The following is a 20,048-nucleotide window of genomic DNA, read 5'->3' on the forward strand; positions in this document are numbered from 1 at the left end:
GCCAATCAAGCTGCTTTAAAGAATCTTTTCAATTAGTGTTTCCTCTTAGCAGTCAAAATTCTATTATTCTTTGTTTTGCACTGCAGCAGAATTGAGCTTTGAATAAAGGTGATAGGCGTGCTATTATGTTTGGCACTTGTGACTATCAAAGAAGATCATACAGTGTAGAAGAAAATTTTATTTATTTGTAATACTGGTTCTATATCATAGGTAGCATCATATGCAACCATCTAACCTCATTTGCTAATGTGCCTATGATTTTTACCGGATATGGATACTAAAGCCTTTTAAAAAGAACTGAGCTTTTCTGGTAACTGCCTTTATGAAGCCTAGGATGTAGAAGCTGCTGGCTTCTTGCGCTGCATGCTGCCTAACAGGCAGTCTTTCCTTAATTTTCCCAGTATTAACTAGTTTTCTTGGAGGTACTCTCTGCATTATAAACAACAGATTTCACCTTTTGAAAATATTTCATATTGTTAAGTCCTCTGTGATCCCTGCATGTAGATGGGAATTATTTAGCAATTATGGCATCCATGAAGACACCTACAGTACAGAACCAGGATTAGAAGTAACATTTCCATGTCACATTACCCCCATCTTGATGGAACACCGTTGGCTGACCTTGCTGGCCTGCACCATATTCAAAACCAGCTTCATTACATACAAGCCATCATGACCAGAACTCCAGCATATCTTGCAGACAAGCTCACCATCTCTAGTGGCTCTCGGCATACCCACAGTGAGGACACACTCAGACCGCAGATTAAGAAGTGTAAAAAAGAAGGAAAAGGCTCAAGGAAGTAGGCCTTTTCCATTATGCACCCAGGATCTGGTACAGCATCCCCGTATCCATCAGAATCACGGCAGCGCTGCTCCAATTTAAGAAAGTTGAAGATGCACCTCTTTCAAGAATACTACATCACATTGCATGAGCTGTCCACAAACTGCTTGTTCCACCTCTGTTTGTAGTCATTCGTGTTTTGTCAGCTGGGCTTACAAAGCTCTGTATATTTGATTTAAATTGTCCTTTCATTTTTCTCTGTAGTGATGGCAGGATGTCTACATATTTTGTTGTTGTCTCTGTAGGATGTCTGTGTGCAGACATACATTTTGTGGAGCGATGACATTTCACTGATGTTCTATCATTTAAACACCAGTTCAATGTGACGCTTGCAGGCACTAAAGTTGATACCGATTATACCCAGCATGGCTACTCTTCTCCTCCAGTGGTCATGGTAAAAGTATTGGCAAGGAATTGTCAAGGTGTCAGTTGATTTATTTTTATTTTTTTTTGCCTTGAAAATTTCTATTTCCAGATCACCTATGGTTGACCTCTTTTCTTCTGAATCTTTACAATACTTATTCAAGGAAATCCTGAGTTCAGTAATGCTTTTGCACACTAATTCAGAATGTAAGGCATGAACGTCATGAACAACGTCTGAACTTTGCTTTTCATCTTCTCAGGCATGGTTTGCGTCCAGTCAGGCTGCCACCAAGGAGGCCAGAATTCCTTTCTCCATCTTCAAGCAGATATCAGTTGCTAAAGAGTGATGAAAGGGAAAAGTCACATCCTAAAGCCCTCTCATTCACATTGCCTGCAATGGAGTCCTCGGGCAGTCTGACTGCTAGTGGAAGCACTGCTGAGCCCAGGTTGGCACCTCTGCCCACTCCTTTGTCCTTGAGTGCATCATCACTTCATGTACCACTCATTTCACATGTACAGAGTCCACGCGCAGAGGATCAGTCAACTTCTTGTAAAGTGGGCCAACCAGTCTCCGATGGTGCTTTAGGCAGCCCTGCTGATTTCTCGTGGGAAGCCACACTTTCTTGCCAGGAACAGGCTGCACCACAAGTGGAGCTGATGCCTCCTTCGTACTTCATGACCAGCCGAAGCGAAACATCAGAGGTACGAGTTTCATGTACAATTATGTGTCTAAATCTGTATTTCTCTGCTGTGTTGGTGAAATGGCTTGGTTTTTGTTCTACCTGTACTTCTTTGGATTGTCATAGGATGCAGTTCACTCTGGGACTGGAAATGAGCATGTCCGTGGGAAGCACTCTTTCAAGCAGGGATTAGACAGAAGACAGAAAGATATACTCTCCTCTCTGCTTTCATATGAAGACATTACCACAAGACACACTTCCGGCTCTCCCTTCAGTACTACAGGTAGATTAATTTAAGGTCACTGTAATATTGACTGCTATTTTATTTTACTTCCCGCCTGCATTGTGTACTTAAACGATGTAGCTTACTTTCTGTTTCAGCTGTTCTTCACCTTTTCATTGTATTCCATTCATCCTCAGGATTGTTTTCATGTTTTTACCTACAGTAAATATCTTTTGTGACTTGTTTTTTGCACTCAGCTTTACGAATGGCTCTTAGTGCTCAGCATTGTCAATATTTGCATCCTACTTTACTCCAGTATTGGAACTTTCATAGATTCACATGCTTGATTTCCCCGTCGTTGAGACGGAAGTCCCCGGTATCTTAGAAAAGCAATGTCCTAATAGATGTACACATTATATGCCTGAGGGTCTTGGTTTAGGATCATATCTCAGTCATTTTTAAAAAAAGGACCACACTTTAGAGCTCACCAATCAGTTGAGACCACCCTTTAGAACCCTCCAGAGAAAGACTGCATTCCCTCAGATTTTCCAGCACTAGTGCGTATATATGGTACATAATTGAGGGAAATAAAGGGGAGCCTCTCTGGGGAGGTGGGTGGGTCGCATGACAATCTATGAAAGATTCTTATACTACAGAATTACAGTTACAGGTAATTAACTATTTTCTTACTACAGTAGTGGAACTTTCAAAGATTCACATGCTTGAATCGGAATAGCAAGCAGTAAGAAGCACACATTTTCTCCTTTCTAATCTGTCTGTCGGTCTCATGTATATATATTTTTTTAAATCAGAACTTCTACTATCACCACTTCCCATCCCCACCTGCTGGATGATGAATCTGATGGCGACAACATTGGTCTTTTTTACAAAATTACTGTGATGTGATACTAAACTAAGGCCCTCAGGCCTACAATGTGTATTGCTTTTCTAAGTTACAGGGGACCCCCATCTTGATGACGGGGAAGGATTCAAGCATGTGAATCTATGAAAGATTCCAATTCTGGAGAACTGCAGTTACAGGTAAGTAGCTATTTTCTTCTTCTTAGTTTTAACACTGCTTTGATAATTTATTTGGCAAGACCTCTGCTGGTGCCAAGTATTAACTATTTTAGTGAAAAACACATTCCCATACTTTGCCATATGCTAATTTTGTGTCTTCACCCTTCTGAGTTGGAGCTGTATTTTATATAACATCTTATTTTTTACTCCTTTGATCCTGTTAATACTTATTGTAAAATATGATTTGGTGGCTCATACTGTGTAAGTGTTATAGACAAAATAACTGCTATACTTACAATCACGTGCCTCCTTTTCCATTGGCACAGGGATATTTTCAGGAAGACCACGCAACTTCTGCTCTGCTGCTGGAAAATTCACTGTACGCTCCCTCCACACAGCTATTTATTTTTTTTAAGTGAGATTTACCTGAAGGCAGTCTGTCTATAACAGCAAATATATTTAAATCAGGCATAACTTGAGATAGATTTGAAGGTGCCCTAACAATAAAATAAGATAGCTCTGAAGGTACCTCAACCTTAAAGCAATATATCAGAAGGTATACTAGCATTTGTGCCTTCACGTGCTGGGTTTTAATGTATTTCTTGATGTATACATAAGTCATTGAAGTGTCTAAAGTGTGCTACATGTGATGGTAACTTTCTATAAAGTTCCACCTAGCTTTTACATTAAATTCGAAGCATGAGATTATTGCTTTACAGGCTAAAATATATGAAACATTTTCTGATATTGCATATACCCACCACTCTCCCTCCCCCTCTCCCTTTGATCTTTCAACTAGAATGATTATGGAGATGGTAAAAGGGATGGATTAATTCGGCTCAGGGGAATGCTTATTCTCTTCTTATTTGTGCAGACATCTAAGAAGTGGGTGCATGTAGCTCATTATTAAGAAGTAGAATGCTCTGCTTTGAAACAATACTACGGGGAGGTCTTACTGAGTTTTGTTTCATACAAAACATCTAAAGGCATTTCTTTGGCACCAGATATTTTACCTGTCCACATGAGTCCTTCAGATTGTTAGGTAGGGAGGTGGCACCGTTTGTTCCCAGCTGAAGACAAATATTAAGTTACCTTGAAGGGATCAGTGCCCAATACAGTGTAATTTAGCTAGAGGTGTCAATCCTTCAGAAAGCCAGAGTAATTTAGACTTCTAACCACTAGCATAGTGCTAGTGAGTAGTGGAGGGAGACTCATAAATCACCAGCCTTTGTTCCACTTGCACTTTATCTAGAATTCACAGGTAAAACAGGTTACAGGTGAGTAATACTTTTCAATTTCAAAAATACAGTGCAATTTCTAATAGAAAGCAATGCAGTCCTAGGGGAGGAAAAGTAACAACATTGTTTGCAGCTAAGTACTCAACTTACAATCCCAGTCTCCGGGGGTTAAGGTGTCCACAGAGCAAAGTTTAGGAAGACACCAAGGGTGCACCACCAGCAGCATAGGGCCGGCATGGTGCAATGATCAAAGATGGGCTTGGGCTCCCAATGGAATCCTGTGGCGACAAGGGGCAGGGTGCAAGTACCTGCGTGTGAGGGCACCCCTGCATGAATGGAGTTGCCCCTACGAACTTGAGCTAGGAGTGCCTGCCATGGAGGTGACTTACAGTGACCTGGTGCAGTGACCTGTAGTGAAAGGGTGCATGCACCTTTTCACGCAGGCTGCAATGGCAGGCCTGTAGACACATTTTGCATGGGTTTCCATGGGTGGCATAATGCATGCTGCAGCCCATGGGGAGTCCCTGGTGCCCCAATGCCCTAGGTACCCAAGCACTACATACTAGAAACTTGGATGGGGCACCAATATGCCAATTGTGGAGTGTGCTAAGTCCTAAGCAACCAAATTTAGAGGGATAGAGCACTGTTACTGGGGTCCTGGTTAGCAGGATTCCAGTGAAAACAGTCAAAACACACTGACATCAGGCAAAAAGTGGGGGTAACCATGCCAAAAAGAGGGTACTTTCCTACAGCGTAAGCTTTCCTACTCAAGAATTATACAAAAATCTTGGTTGGTGCATGAAGGCTGTAAAAATGCAAACCCGGAGTAGTGGTTGAGGACTTGAAGGTTATACTCTGGAATTGACTGAGGACCAAGAAATACAGGTAAAAGTTTGTATATTACACAAATAAGTAATGTTTCTAATGCTTACATCTGCAGTTGATGTAAAAGTAGAAAATGCTGTTTTTACGTTTGCATGCCGATGCAATACAATTCCTTTAAGTTTTAATGTATACTCAACATTGAAAAAACAAAAAAAAGAATGCTGACACCAATCCAAATGGATCAAGACCTGATCTGTATGGGGATACCATCTAGGGCCATATCGGTCTATGGTATTCTAGATCATATGATGGTGTGGGTGTACCTTAAGAAATTAATGCCATCCCTGCTAGAGAGAGGAGTCTTCTATCTTGTCCACTGCTTAGAGGCTCCAAAGGCCTAAGCCCTTGTTTATGATTAGCTCAGTAGTCCATATATGTGTTGTTTCTCCTGTTAAATAACAAATCGGAATAGCAGGTTTTTTTGGACAAAGCACTATACCCCCTTAAGTTTTGCAAGGTATATTTAAGTAAGTTAGAACTGATGACATTTACTGTGGAAAAATTGTGGGACAGATTAAGTTTTGGGGCAAAATGGACAGTTGATGCTATTTATTGCACCCATTAAATCCCCATCTCTGCAAAGCCCTAATGTGAGCCTAAGAATATTTTTTTCTGGAAGGTATGCATGTAGCAGCCACTAACATTTGGCAAAAACCACACTCTTTTGCAGTTGTATACCGCAAATAGCTTTTAGGAAGGTTCAAAACCCAAATTGTGATTCAGTAACTTGTTACTGAATCGCAAAACAGGTTTTCGGCGACATACAGAATTACAAATGGAAAGGGGCGTGTTAAGGGCATCCCTTAAATTTGCAATTTCTAATAGTATGTACCAATGGTTAGCAATTGCAGTTGCAAATCATTGGTAGGTTACTGGCACCTCAATGTGGGTGGTAACTCTCTTTATCGGATAGAGACTTCTAGTTGCAGATTCCTTATGTTAGAATTTCCCCCAGGCATCAGTCAGGATCTGGAGATTTTTCTTCGAGCAGTACCACTACGTGCCGTTAGGTGGCGTCAGTCAACTCCTCGTCTGTCGTTGGCGTCGTGGTCGCCTGATATGATGTTGCGGGTCGTATATATGTGCCGCTCCGGCCCTCTGACGTCAGTTCTTTTCTTCCCCTGCCAGCCTCCACGCAGATCTAGAGAGAGCTACCCCTACAGTCGCTTTTTTTTTTGACTGGCCTTTTGACTTTGTCTAAGGATTTTTTTTTTTTTTTTTTACTTTTTGGTGCGTCGAGGATGTCGTCACATAAGACCGTCTTCAAGACCTGCAACTCTTGTCACCGCATGATGTCAGTGCCTGTGGTGTTAGGAGCGCATCACGACCTGAAATCGTGCTCTGACTGCCGGGCCATGAACCCGAAGGCTATGAGGGAGCAGTGTCGAAAGCTACTCGCGACTAGGTGTCCGGCTTGGCATCGCTCTCAGTCGAGAGGAAAGTCCCGAGACCACTCGCAGAGCCATCACCACTCATCGTCGTCCCATTCAAAATCATCATGACACTCGGGTAAACACAAGATGATGTGGAATCAGCACAAGTGTTCTTTGACCTCACCCGTGGGTTGGAGGACAAGATGCGGGCGAAGGCAAACCCTCGCTCTAGGCCTCGGTTTTCAGAGCCTACTTCTGGGTCGGCTCCGTGCCTCCCTGAGTTTCCAGGAGCTGGAGCCACCCCAGCCCAATTGAAAGAATTTTATGAGGCCATGCGCCTCACCTTTAGGCAGTCCACCCCTGTCTGAGAGCCTTCGGACCCCACAGGTTTGGCATGGGCCCCTTCGGCTTCTGCACCAGTGGCTTTGGCCTCTTCTTCAAGGTGCACCCAGGGATCCACTTCTGGATCTGAACCGGTGTCAGTCATACTACTGTGACCTTCCTTGATGGCGGTTCTGACGTTGACGTTCCTGACTCCGCCGTTGACCCTACACTCATTGCCAACTCCGACACTGAGCCGGAGCAGCATCGGTCGACGCTGATTCCAACTTAGGTGGGGACCTTGGTCCCTAGGTTGGATCTTGACCCTTCTTCTTATGGGAATGACTTCGGTGAGAGTATGGAGGGGTTGCTGGACCCTTTAGAATAACTTCTTGAAGACCCTATGAACTGGGCTCAGGAACTGGGTGAAGTCAGCAGTCTGGATACCTCCCCTCATGCTGATATGCTTTCTCCCCCTACTGTGGCTAGGGAGGAGGGGCCATCTTACTCCATAGTGGTGCAGAGAGTGGCCGAGATCTTGGGCCTCGAGCTGCCTTTGGTGGCTGTCAGGACTAACCTCCTGACTGAGATGCTTCAGCATTAAGCTTCCACGTCAGAACCCATTTTGCCCTTCAATTAAGCCCTCACTGATGTCCTGCTGGGGACCTGGTCCAAACCCAGCACAGGGACTTCTTTCAACAGGACAGTAGCCAGCCGCCATAGGCCTGCACCTAATGACCCGGTTTTCCTGACCCAACACCCTACTCCAGAAAGCTTGGTCATCCAAGTCTCAACATTCCATGGCCTGTTCCCTTCTGCTCCTCCGGATAGGGAATCCAAGAGGCTGGATCACACCTTGGGAAGAAGCTGTTTTCTTCCACCAGCCTTGCATTGCAGACACTGCATGCCTTTTGGGCCACTACAACCATACTTTATGGGGGCACAGTTGTGCAAGTGCTGCAACAGGTCCCGGAAGAGGCCTGGGCCATTCTTTCCCAAGCTTTTGCTGATGGGAGAGATGCAGCTAAGTTCATGCTCAGATGTGGGCTGGATACGATCTATTCTCTAGGCAGATCGGTTGCTTCGCTGCTGGCCTTGAGGTGCCATGCCTGTTTAAGGACATCTGGCTTTTCAGGGGATGTCCAATCTACTCTGATGGACATGCCCTTTGATGGCACCCATCCCTTCGAAGATGAAGCAGACTCTGCACTCGAGCGTTTTATGGGGTCTCTTGGCCTCGCAGCTGCAACTCGCCCCCCTCAGTATGGTTTTCGCTGCTTTTGTGGCTACGGAAGGGGTGCCCGCCACATCTGTTCCTCACCAGCCACTGTGCCATGCATGCTGCCCAGCCTCTGCGTGGCCGTGGGATCCAGCTTCCACGTGGATCAGGGAGTCAGCAGCCTAGCTAGTCCACTGCCCACACTCCAACACCCCCTCCCCTCCCACAAGGTGCAGCCTCCAAACCTTCATAGTCTGACGCTTCCCCAGCAGGGACCAGTTGGCAGTGGGATTCAGCATCAGCTCAGGTCCTATCTGCCTTAGATCCAGGAGACTGGATGTTAGCATTGGACGTGCAGGATGCATATGTCCATATTCCCATCCCATCTTGCCCACAGACGTTACTTGTGGTTCGTGGTAGGTCACAAACGTTTTCAATTTACTGTGCTCCCCTTTGGCCTTCCCAGCGCCCCTTGGGTGTTCACCAAAGTGATGGCAGTGGTCACAGCTCATCTGCACAGGTTAGGAGTTTCAATCTTCCCGTACCTCGACGACTGGCTGTTGAAGGCAGACTCGCCCCAGACTGTTGACTCCCACCTCCATATTACAGCAGACCTCCTGCATTCGCTGGGCCTCACTATAAACGTGCCAAAGTCACACCTGACTCCCTCTCAGACGCTCCCTTTCATCAGAGCCGTTCTGGACACAGAGCAGTTTCAGGCCTACCCTTCCGAGCAGCAAGTCCAGGATATTCAGGCTATGATACCGATGTTTCAGCCTCTGTTCTGGATTTCGGTTAGACTGACTCTGAGGCTGCTGGGCCTCATGGCATCCTGTTGGTGACACATGCCAAATGGCGATGCAGGCTCGGCATTGGGACCTGAAGTTCCAGTGGGCGCAGCAGCAGGATAATCTCTTCGACATGGTCCAGATCTTGGAGGGGACTGCACAAGATCTGCAGTGGTGGCTTTCAAAGTGCGATTGGATCAGAGGCAGACCCCTCTCCCTTCCCCAACCAGATCTGACCATAGTGACAGATGCATCACTCCTGTGATGGGGCGGCCACATGGAAGAGGCGGAGATCAGATTATCTTTTGGATCTCAGGGCAATCAGGCTAGCATTAAAGCATTCCTTCTCTCTCTTAAAGGGAAAGTAGTGCAGTTGTTCACAGACAAAACCACCGCCACGTGGTACTTCAACAAGCAGGGCGTGGTGGGGTCGTGGACCCTTTGTCAGGCGGCTCTGCGCTTCTGGACATGTCTGGAACATCAGGGCATATCCTTGGTGGTTCAACATCTGGTGCATTCTCTGAACACCAGAGCGGACAAACTCAGCCGTCAATGCCTGGTCGGTCACGAATGGCGTCTGCATCCGGAGGTGGCGTGAGGTCTTTTTCAGCAGTGGGGATGGCCTTGTTTAGATCTGTTTGCCTCCACAGAAAACACACGTCAGCTGTTTTGTGCATTGGCATTTCCAAGGCGGCACTCGCTTGGCGACGCTTTACATGTAGAGTGGAACTCAGGCTTCCTTTTACGCCTTTATGCCAATAGCACTTCTGCCCAGAGTTCTGAAGAAGATCAAGAGCGACCGGCCCAAGTGATTCTTGTGGCTCGGCACGTAGAGTATGGTATCCTGAGCTCTTGAGCATGGCCATCGATCCTCTGATCAGACTTCCCCTTTGGGAGGATCTTCTGTCGCAGCAGCGGGGGACGGTTCGCCACCTGAACTTGTCCAGTCTCTGCTTTCTTTCTTGAGATTGAGCGGCTGCAGTTGACAGCTTTTGACCTGCCGCCCAAAGTCTGTAATGTTATCTTGGCAGCCAGGCGTCCCTCCACCAAAACGGTTTTGATGGAACAAATTTGTGGCATGGTGTCAGGACCAAAACGAACCATCTCTTTATGGGTTGTTCACAGCATTAAAATGCTCTATGTATTGGCTAAAAATCCCAGAGGGCTTGCGCGCTCACTCTTCTAGAGCAACAGCTGCAACCACTGCGTTAGCACGAGGAGCTCCAGTCCTGGACATTTGCCAGGCAGCAACATGGGAGTCCTTGCGCACGTTTACTAAACGCTACTGCCTGGACAGTCCGTTACAAAGGGACGGGTACTTTTCTAGTTCGGTCCTGCAGGACTTCCTAGTATGATCTTGGTTCGCAGACCCTACTCCGGGGATGCTATTGCTTGGGTATCTATTCTAAGGTAAGGAATCTCCAACTAGAAGTCTCAAGCAGATGAGCAGTTACTTACCTTTGGTAACAAATTATCTGGCAGAGACATTCCAGTGGCAGATTCCTTACCGACCCACCCATCCTCCCCTTGCTGCGAACTGATTTCTAGGAACAGGGACTTCCCTTTCAGGGCCCTAGTTCTGGTGCACTAGGGTCAGTGTTCTTCATGGCTCCACGTTTCTGGGGTGGAAAGTTGTGAAAAGAAACTCATGTCAGTGCGCCAGGGTGGCACCTACAGGGAGTGCAGAATTATTAGGCAAATGAGTATTTTGACCACATCATCCTCTTTATGCATGTTGTCTTACTCCAAGCTGTATAGGCTCGAAAGCCTACTACCAATTAAGCATATTAGGTGATGTGCATCTCTGTAATGAGAAGGGGTGTGGTCTAATGACATCAACACCCTATATCAGGTGTGCATAATTATTAGGCAACTTCCTTTCCTTTGGCAAAATGGGTCAAAAGAAGGACTTGACAGGCTCAGAAAAGTCAAAAATAGTGAGATATCTTGCAGAGGGATGCAGCACTCTTAAAATTGCAAAGCTTCTGAAGCGTGATCATCGAACAATCAAGCGTTTCATTCAAAATAGTCAACAGGGTCGCAAGAAGCATGTGGAAAAACCAAGGCGCAAAATAACTGCCCATGAACTGAGAAAAGTCAAGCGTGCAGCTGCCACGATGCCACTTGCCACCAGTTTGGCCATATTTCAGAGCTGCAACATCACTGGAGTGCCCAAAAGCACAGGGTGTGCAATACTCAGAGACATGGCCAAGGTAAGAAAGGCTGAAAGACGACCACCACTGAACAAGACACACAAGCTGAAACGTCAAGACTGGGCCAAGAAATATCTCAAGACTGATTTTTCTAAGGTTTTATGGACTGATGAAATGAGAGTGAGTCTTGATGGGCCAGATGGATGGGCCCGTGGCTGGATTGGTAAAGGGCAGAGAGCTCCAGTCCGACTCAGACGCCAGCAAGGTGGAGGTGGAGTACTGGTTTGGGCTGGTATCATCAAAGATGAGCTTGTGGGGCCTTTTCGGGTTGAGGATGGAGTCAAGCTCAACTCCCAGTCCTACTGCCAGTTCCTGGAAGACACCTTCTTCAAGCAGTGGTACAGGAAGAAGTCTGCATCCTTCAAGAAAAACATGATTTTCATGCAGGACAATGCTCCATCACACGCGTCCAAGTACTCCACAGCGTGGCTGGCAAGAAAGGGTATAAAAGAAGGAAATCTAATGACATGGCCTCCTTGTTCACCTGATCTGAACCCCATTGAGAACCTGTGGTCCATCATCAAATGTGAGATTTACAAGGAGGGAAAACAGTACACCTCTCTGAACAGTGTCTGGGAGGCTGTGGTTGCTGCTGCACGCAATGTTGATGGTGAACAGATCAAAACACTGACAGAATCCATGGATGGCAGGCTTTTGAGTGTCCTTGCAAAGAAAGGTGGCTATATTGGTCACTGATTTGTTTTTGTTTTGTTTTTGAATGTCAGAAATGTATATTTGTGAATGTTGAGATGTTATATTGGTTTCACTGGTAATAATAAATAATTGAAATGGGTATATTTTTTTTTTTTGTTAAGTTGCCTAATAATTATGCACAGTAATAGTCACCTGCACACACAGATATCCCCCTAACCTAGCTAAAACTAAAAACAAACTAAAAACTACTTCCAAAAATATTCAGCTTTGATATTAATGAGTTTTTTGGGTTCATTGAGAACATGGTTGTTGTTCAATAATAAAATTAATCCTCAAAAATACAACTTGCCTAATAATTCTGCACTCCCTGTATATACGACACGCAAAGTCATATCCGGTGACCACGTTGCCAATGGCGGATGCAGAGTCAACAGATGCCACCCAACGGCGCACAGGGGTACTGCTCGAAGAAAAATCTCTGGATCCAGGCTGACGCCTGGGGGAAATTTTAAGGTAAGGAATCTGCAACTAGAATATGTCTCTACCAGATAATTCGTTACCAAAGGTAAGTAACTTGTTCGTCAATGCTGTAAAGAAACATTTTTTTAGGAGTAAGTTGTAGTCCTTTAAAGAAAACAGGGTATGTTCAAAGAAAAGCCGTTTTGATTTAAAACCCCAGCAGGCTACCATCTGTGTGGATCTCAATTTGCGATCCTCCTCATTCACATTAGGAAATCAGAAGTTTAGTAACCAACATGTTTGAGCATATGTTGATTCGCAAGAAAACAATGCATTTGGCAAAGGTTGGTGCACAAATTGTGACCACGTTTACCAAATACTTTGTACGAATATAAGGCCCAAGTTTATTTGCACCTCATGATATCTGCAGTCTAATTCATTAGGTATGGAACCGACTCAGAACAGATGAAAACCACAAGCCTCTTTTACTCCGGTGGAGAAAGAAGTGAAATTCCTTTAACTCACTGGGAAGAAGGTTAACTATCTCTCTCTCTAACTACACCAAGCCAGAATTGTCACCAGAATAAGGAGTCAGAGTTTTACAAACCACCAACGAAGGAAGTAAATGGCTTTGTTGCTTTCGGAATAGTGAGCTTGTCACTAAGCCATGAATGTTAACAATGTCTTGGATGCCTGTTTGTAGGGTTGCCATGCCTTCGCCTAATTCCTAGATAATGCCCTAGACATTGTCTTTGAGATTCAGCACTCCACTTTACAGATAAACAACTGACCATTTGTCAAAGCATTAGTATGTGGCAGGGAATTCACTATCAATGGTTTCAATTGACTTTCATACTCTAAAGAACTATCCACTCTTTTACTCCCTTATGTGGAACCAAAAACAATTCTCTGTTGTTGCAAAAGAGATAAATCCTTCCTTAGACATGAAAATACAAGTCTAAAATTAAATGTGCATCATCACATCCCTTGTTGGCAACAACCATCCATTTGCACCTCTAATGCTAACTCTGCAAAATTTAACATTCACTAATGACCTTAAGAAAACAACAAAAACTATCTTCTGCCATTATCTCGAAAATCCTTATATCTTCTTTTCTTGAACTATCTACAGAAATAAGTATCCTGTGTAATTTCTTTCTCAACATCTCGAAATGTTGGCTATTGCCTGACATAACTTCCACTACCTCTCTTTTACCTTACTTTCCCACAACCTTCCTTATTCCTCTTTCTGTTATCTAGCAATCCCTCTCCTTCACCAGTTTTTGGTTGCATTGGTTTCCACTATTAACAGTTTTTTATCTTAACGTTATCATGCTTCTTGTAATAACCTATTGGCTCAGCCATTTGTTCCCTGTAAAACGGTGTCTTGTTTCCAGGCTGTGCCCATGCTGTATGTAACAGATAGAAAATTAAGGAGGTAATGACCACCAGTGCAAGACTAGCTACTGTACATAACATGTTAGTCATTTTTACTCTATCTGTTCATGTTGTTATAGGTGATACAAGTACTGAAAGTGGCCCCCAAGAAGAAGCTGTGCTGAGAAGAGAGCTGGAGTCTGAGCTTGAACAGATCCAACAGAAAATGCAGCAATACCATGATAACAAAGCGAATCTGAAGTATGTTAAGGCAAATTGTACTTTATTGTATTAGAGACAAGGCAGTTCTACCCAGCCATAGTTAATGGTGTAACAGTGATCCATAGTTCTCTAGGTAGTTTTCCTCTATTGTCTTTTATGTAGATTTGCATGCACATTTGAGTATTCCTTGGTTATCAGATGGGTAATCCTTGTAAAGTAAATGGAAAAAAGAGTGCCAACCTTTTATCAGAGCTTTCTGATGGATACAGGTAGCTGCAAATTCCACACATTCAGATACTCCCAAGGCACCAGGCTGGATCGGGAAATGTTTTCCAGCAGCGCTCCAGGGTGTGGCTAGGGAGCGGCTTGCGGCTGTGCTCTGTATTCATGCTGCCCCGGAGGTGACAGAGTGAAGCTGTATATAGGCGCCAACCCTCCAGCCTGATGTCAATTCCCTTCTTTCTGAGCCTCTGGAAGTTCATCTGGAGCTTCTCTCTCAGAATAAATTGGCCTACTGACGACTCTTAAGACGAAATCTAGTGTGCTAGGGAATGATGTCCCTGTCTAAAACTACTGGTTTCAAACCATGCTGTGACAGTAAAAAACAGAAGTTGGTCACGGACCCGTACAAGGTGTCTCTCTTGTGCTTGAGGCAGGTCAGTTGTGCAGTTAGTGTGCCTTCATTCACATAAATTAATCCAGGATTGAACGTTGCTGAGCATAAGAAACAGTGACTGCCTCCATGTTAGCTTGCAGAGGTGCACTCTGTCCCACTCTATAGACCCTTCCTGCAAGAGGTTCAAACGTAGACAAAAAAGGAAAGCTGGACTTGAACTCATCCCACAATTACATATCTAGGGAGACGGCACAAGGTTGTCACAATGTAATTTGGTCTCCCTTAGGGATCCCATTCGCAGATCCGGTTTTCTGTTTCTAGTGCGCCTTGAGTTTCCTGGGCCATCGACAGCGACATGGCAGATTGAGGCTTTCAAGAGTCCATGCTGCACATTTTCAGCACACTTCTGACTCCTTCTAGTGCGCCTGCAGGCCCCAAGCACCCGCAAAGCTTCCAGTTGGTTTCCCACTGGAGATCTATTCCTGGCACCATCTGAACCCTTCAGTTCTCTTCCAGGGGATCCTCATCAATAGTCATAAACATTGAATATTCCCGCCCTTGTGCGGGGACCCCGGAGCATATATAAAATACACACATATTATACATGTGTAAAAACAGCAATGCAGGCTATAATGTTAAAACAGGCTAAAATGCTTTATTTCTATTAAGTTTTTTTTTAATATTATAAAATTACAATAGAGAATAAATATCTACCCAAGCCCCCAAAACTGGGCTTAGGGAAGTAAGCAGCAGTAAACTCTAGAGAAAAAGAGAAAAAACTGCATTGAAAAACAATGGAGCATTCTTAGCCAATAGGCTGCATGCAGGTTAACACAGGAGAACCATAAAAACTTTGGCACCGTGCCTTTAAGACCCTGAGCACCTCCAGTATCCCACCATGCCTCAGGGGTGAAGGAAAGGTGACAGTTGGTTCACAGTTAGGTCAGTTCTTTTTTCCGGCTTCTTCTGAGAGGATCCTGGAGCATTGAGCTCTCAGTTTTTCTGAGTTTTTCTTAGAAAAATCCTTTAAAAAAAGCGTTTTTTCCTTTTTCATTCGACAGATAACATCTTTGTCTGAGCTTGGCAGTTTTTTCCTGACGGAAAAATGCCTTCACTTTTTGTCAAATGCCCTGCTTGTGGGAAGAAGAAGGCCCAGTCAGACCCACACTCTCTGTGTATAGTGTGCCTGCCTCAGAGTCACTGCCCTGACACTTGTAAGCACTGCAAGAATATGTCACAGGACTCTGAAAGACAGAGAAAAGATCAGGCTACATGGGCTTCAGGAGAGGCAGAAAACATCGTCCTCTTCACTTCCCAGACAACCAGCAGGCCATTCTCAGGAGAGAATGGCTAGGTCGACGTCAGCAGGTAGGAAAGTACCTGTTTGTTCCCCGTCGATGTCGTCGCTACCACCGTCTCACCGGCATAGATCGCCGTCGACGGCGAGACAACTGACGTCGAAGGAGACGGCGTCGAGGGAACTCCACCGCAGGGGCAGGTCTCCATCGACGGCATCCCGCCGATCGACGTCGAGCCATCGCCGGCGTGCCCGGTCGCCGCCAAAGGCTGTGCGCCCCCCGACGTCAAGAGACACGACGTCGAAATCGCCACGACGGCATGAGAGACATCCGCCGTCGGCTTCCCACCGCTCCACGTCGAGGCACACGACGGCGAGCAGGTCGAGGTCCAAAGGTCGCCGTTCGACGTCGAGACACTCTACGTCGAGACACTCAACGTCGAGGCAAGAGCAACCGGTGGGGCGCCCTTCGATGTCGACACAGCCGTCGACGTCGACACAGGTTTTACCTGTCCCGGTAGAACGTCGCCCCACGCCAGACAAGGCCGCACCATCTCCAGTGGTCTCCATACCGAGCGACTCATCTCATTCAAGAGCGGCATCATCTGGGCATGTCTCGCCCATCAATCTCTCTCCAAGATGGCTAGAGAGCCTTAACAGACCAGCGGCCTCCCCGGATTCGCAATATTCGCGAATGTACTCGCCTACTGCATCCCTGCCAAGAACGCCATCACCGACAGCAAGGGCAGGACGGGCTCGTTCTGCTCCTCGTCAACCGGCCGCGAGGCCTGGGCGCCCTGCTACAGCGTCTCGCAGCAGGTCTCGTTCTCAATGACGATCCAGGTCTCGTTCACGAAGAAGATCACCCTCTTGGTCGTCGTCAGGATCATCTGTCGGGCGTTACTCCCCCACCCTAACAGATTCTCCACCTGTTAGGGTCTCACCGGTGGATGACATTACCACGTTTAACGAGGTGCTGTTAAGAGGAGCGCAGAAACTAAACATAGAGGTCCCAGAGCCATCTACCTCCTCGTCAATCATCTTTGAGACTCTACAACAGAGATCAGCATCAAAAAAGCTGCTGCCTCTAGTGCCTGGTTTGTTGCAGCCAACCATGGACACTTTTCTGGCCCCAGCTTCGCTCAAATCTGCCCCGGCTAGAATTCTCAAGAAATACAAGGCTCCCGAACAGGACCCTTTGTTCCTCAGGAAGGATCCGCCACCGGACTCGGTAATATTAGCCGCAGCCCGAAAGACCCACTCGGTGGCATCATCATCCACGGTCCCCCCGGATAAAGAGAGCAGGCATCTAGACTCTCTGGGGAGAAAGATGTGCGGGACGGCGGCTTCGGCAATGAAAGTCTCCAGTGCTTCTGCACTCCTAGGCAGGTATGATCGTTCTCTGTGGGACTCTCTCAATAGATTCACAGAGAAATTGCCCAGAGAGGACAGACAAGATTTTCAAGAGATCCTGCAAGAAGGATGCCTGGTATCCAACCAGGTTATCAGCGCGGCAGCAGATGGGGCGGATTTAGCTGCACATGGGTACGCGCATGGAATCTGTGCAAGGAGGTCTTCCTGGCTGAGGCTCACTGGTTTAAAGCAGGAAGCACAGCAACGCATCCTGAATCTCCCCTTCGCCGGGAACTCTCTATTTGGTGCCCATGCAGACGAGGAAATGGCCCGCATGAAGACCAAGGTGGATACCATGAGGGCAGTGGGCCTGGAAAGAAAGAAAGATTTCAGGCGGAGGTATAGGCCTTATGACAGGCGCCCTTTCCAGCAGAGGGTTCAAACCCCTCACTGGTCCCAAAGGTCACAGCAACGGCAGGGACGCCCTCTTTTTCAGCGAAGGAACACAAGGGAGCGAGGGTCAAGTAGACCTCAACAGTCCACTCCGAAAGCGCCGACCAAGCAATGAAATCTCGCTTCCCTCGGCACTGTACACCACTCCGGTGGGGGGAAGTATTACAGCTTATCTTCACGAGTGGCACTCTATCACAAGAGACAAATGGGTGTTCAATATTGTCGAACATGGCTACTCTCTTCTTTTCAAACAGCCTCCACCACACTTGCCACCAACCAAAGGCAATCCATCTCATCTCAGCCTGCTGCGCAAAGAGGCTCTCGCCCTCCTGCAAAAGAATGCCATAGAAAAGGTTCCACCTGCGCACAGAGGAAAGGGGGTTTACTCCCATTACTTTCTGGTGGCGAAGAAGGGTCGAGAGGGCGTTTTCAGGCCAATTCTGGACCTATGGCTGCTGAACAAATACATAAGGAAACAGAAGTTCAGGATGCTAGCGCTTCACCAGATTTTCCCTCAGCTACATCAGGGAGACTGGATGTGCTCCATCGACCTGCAGGATGCATATTTTCACATCCCAATAGCTCCCAAACATCGAAAATTCCTGTGCTTCCAAGTAGCGTTACAGCATTACCAGTTCAGAGTTCTACCATTTGGCCTGAAATCTGCCCCACGCGTCTTCTCGAAATGTATGGCAGTGGTAGCGGCGCATCTTCGAAAACAAAAGATATTCATATATCCATACCTAGACGACTGGTTACTGAAGGCTTCTTCTCCGGAGCAGGCGAGAAGCCATCGGGACATTGTGCTCGGAGTTTGCGAGTCTCCAGGTCTTCAGGTCAATTACCAAAAGTCAACCTTGATTCCAACACAGAACCTTCACTACCTGGGAGCTATCATAGACACAGAACTCCAAAGAGTGTATCCTTCGGAGGAACGACTATCCTCAATAGACAGGAAGTGTCAGGACCTGTTGAGAGCCAACGCACCTACGGCACGTCAGGTGACATCGCTGCTGGGCTCCATGGCATCATACATTTTTATTGTCCCAAATGCCAAACTCCACATGAGGCCCCTCCAAGAGGCATTGGAGAGCAACTGGAGCCAAAGGACAGGTCGCTGGGAGGACAGAGTGCGACTACCGGCAGTAGCACTTCAGTCATTGAGATGGTGGATGCACAGACCTCACCTGTCAGTGGGTGCTCCGTTTCACCAGGTAGTTCCATCCGACACTCTGGTAACGGATGCGTCTCTTCAGGGATGGGGGGCTCATCTGGGTCCCTTTCAAGCTCAGGGCCTGTGGTCAGACAAGGAAAAGCAGTACCACATCAATCTGCTAGAACTCAGAGCGGTCCATCTGGCTCTCAAGTCTTCCATACCACTAATTCAGGGGAAAACTCTCCTAATACAAACTGACAATACAACCACGATGTATTATTTGAACAAACAGGGGGGAACGAGATCCCTACCCCTATCTCGAGAGTCCCAAGCGATATGGCATTGGCTCCTGGCCAGAGGAATGTCGCTTACAGCGGTTCACCTGCCAGGTCAACAAAACGTGGAAGCCGATTTTCTGAGCAGACACCTAGAGGACGCTCACGATTGGGTCCTACACGGCGAAGTCGCAGAATACATCTTCGCTCAATGGGGTCGGCCTCAACTGGATCTCTTCGCAGACGAAGTAAACAAGAAATGCCCAGACTTCGCATCCAGGTTCTACCGCCCGGGGTCTCGAGGGAATGCCCTGTTGATCGACTGGTCAGGGATATTTCTCTACGCTTTTCCGCCGATTCCCCTCATACCGGCAGTGATCAACAAACTTTACAGATCCAGAACCAGAATGATTCTCATAGCGCCACAATGGCCCGTCAATTCTGGTACACAGATCTCCTCAACCTATCGGAAAAACCTCACAGGAGGCTGCCGTGCAGACCGGATCTTCTGAGCAGAATGGAGGGCAGGATTCTACATCCCAACCTACCCTCTCTGAGCTTAACAGCATGGCTCCTGAATTCCTGCAGTATGGGCACCTAGGGCTCTCACAGGAGTGCATGAACATCTTGAAAGAGTCCAAACGGCCTTCCACGCGGCGTTCTTACGCTTTTAAGTGGAAGAGATTCTACATATGGTGCTGTCAACAAGGTCAGAATCCCATACGGGCTCAGGAGGATGTCATACTGTCCTATTTGCTTCATCTGGCAAAGTCCGGTCTGCAGGTATCATCTATTAAGGTACATTTGTCTGCTATTACAGCCTATCGCAAGTCCCCTTCTCAGGAATCCTTCTTTACGAAACCTGTAGTCAAGGATTTCTTAGAAGGTTTGAAAAAAGTTTTTTTGCCCATTCGGAGACCTTCTCCTCCATGGGAACTGAACATAGTATTGGCAAAACTTATGGGCCCTCCTTTTGAACCTATACATAAGGCCTCTTTACAACACCTTACGTGGAAGGCAGC

General features: G+C 46.5%; 1 protein-coding gene across 1 annotated transcript in view; it reads left to right on the plus strand.

Moving 5' to 3' along the window:
* SFI1 (SFI1 centrin binding protein) overlaps positions 1-20,048 on the plus strand; it is a 328,160-nt gene that overhangs the window by 286,027 nt on the left and 22,085 nt on the right. Inside the window, exons 27-29 of the mRNA XM_069215083.1 lie at positions 1,465-1,906; positions 2,011-2,167; positions 13,795-13,915. Coding sequence (XP_069071184.1) covers positions 1,465-1,906; positions 2,011-2,167; positions 13,795-13,915 — 720 coding nt within the window. The remainder of the gene's footprint in view (positions 1-1,464; positions 1,907-2,010; positions 2,168-13,794; positions 13,916-20,048) is intronic.

Source organism: Pleurodeles waltl, chromosome 11, assembly GCF_031143425.1.
Source record: "Pleurodeles waltl isolate 20211129_DDA chromosome 11, aPleWal1.hap1.20221129, whole genome shotgun sequence".
Lineage (NCBI taxonomy): Eukaryota > Metazoa > Chordata > Amphibia > Caudata > Salamandridae > Pleurodeles > Pleurodeles waltl.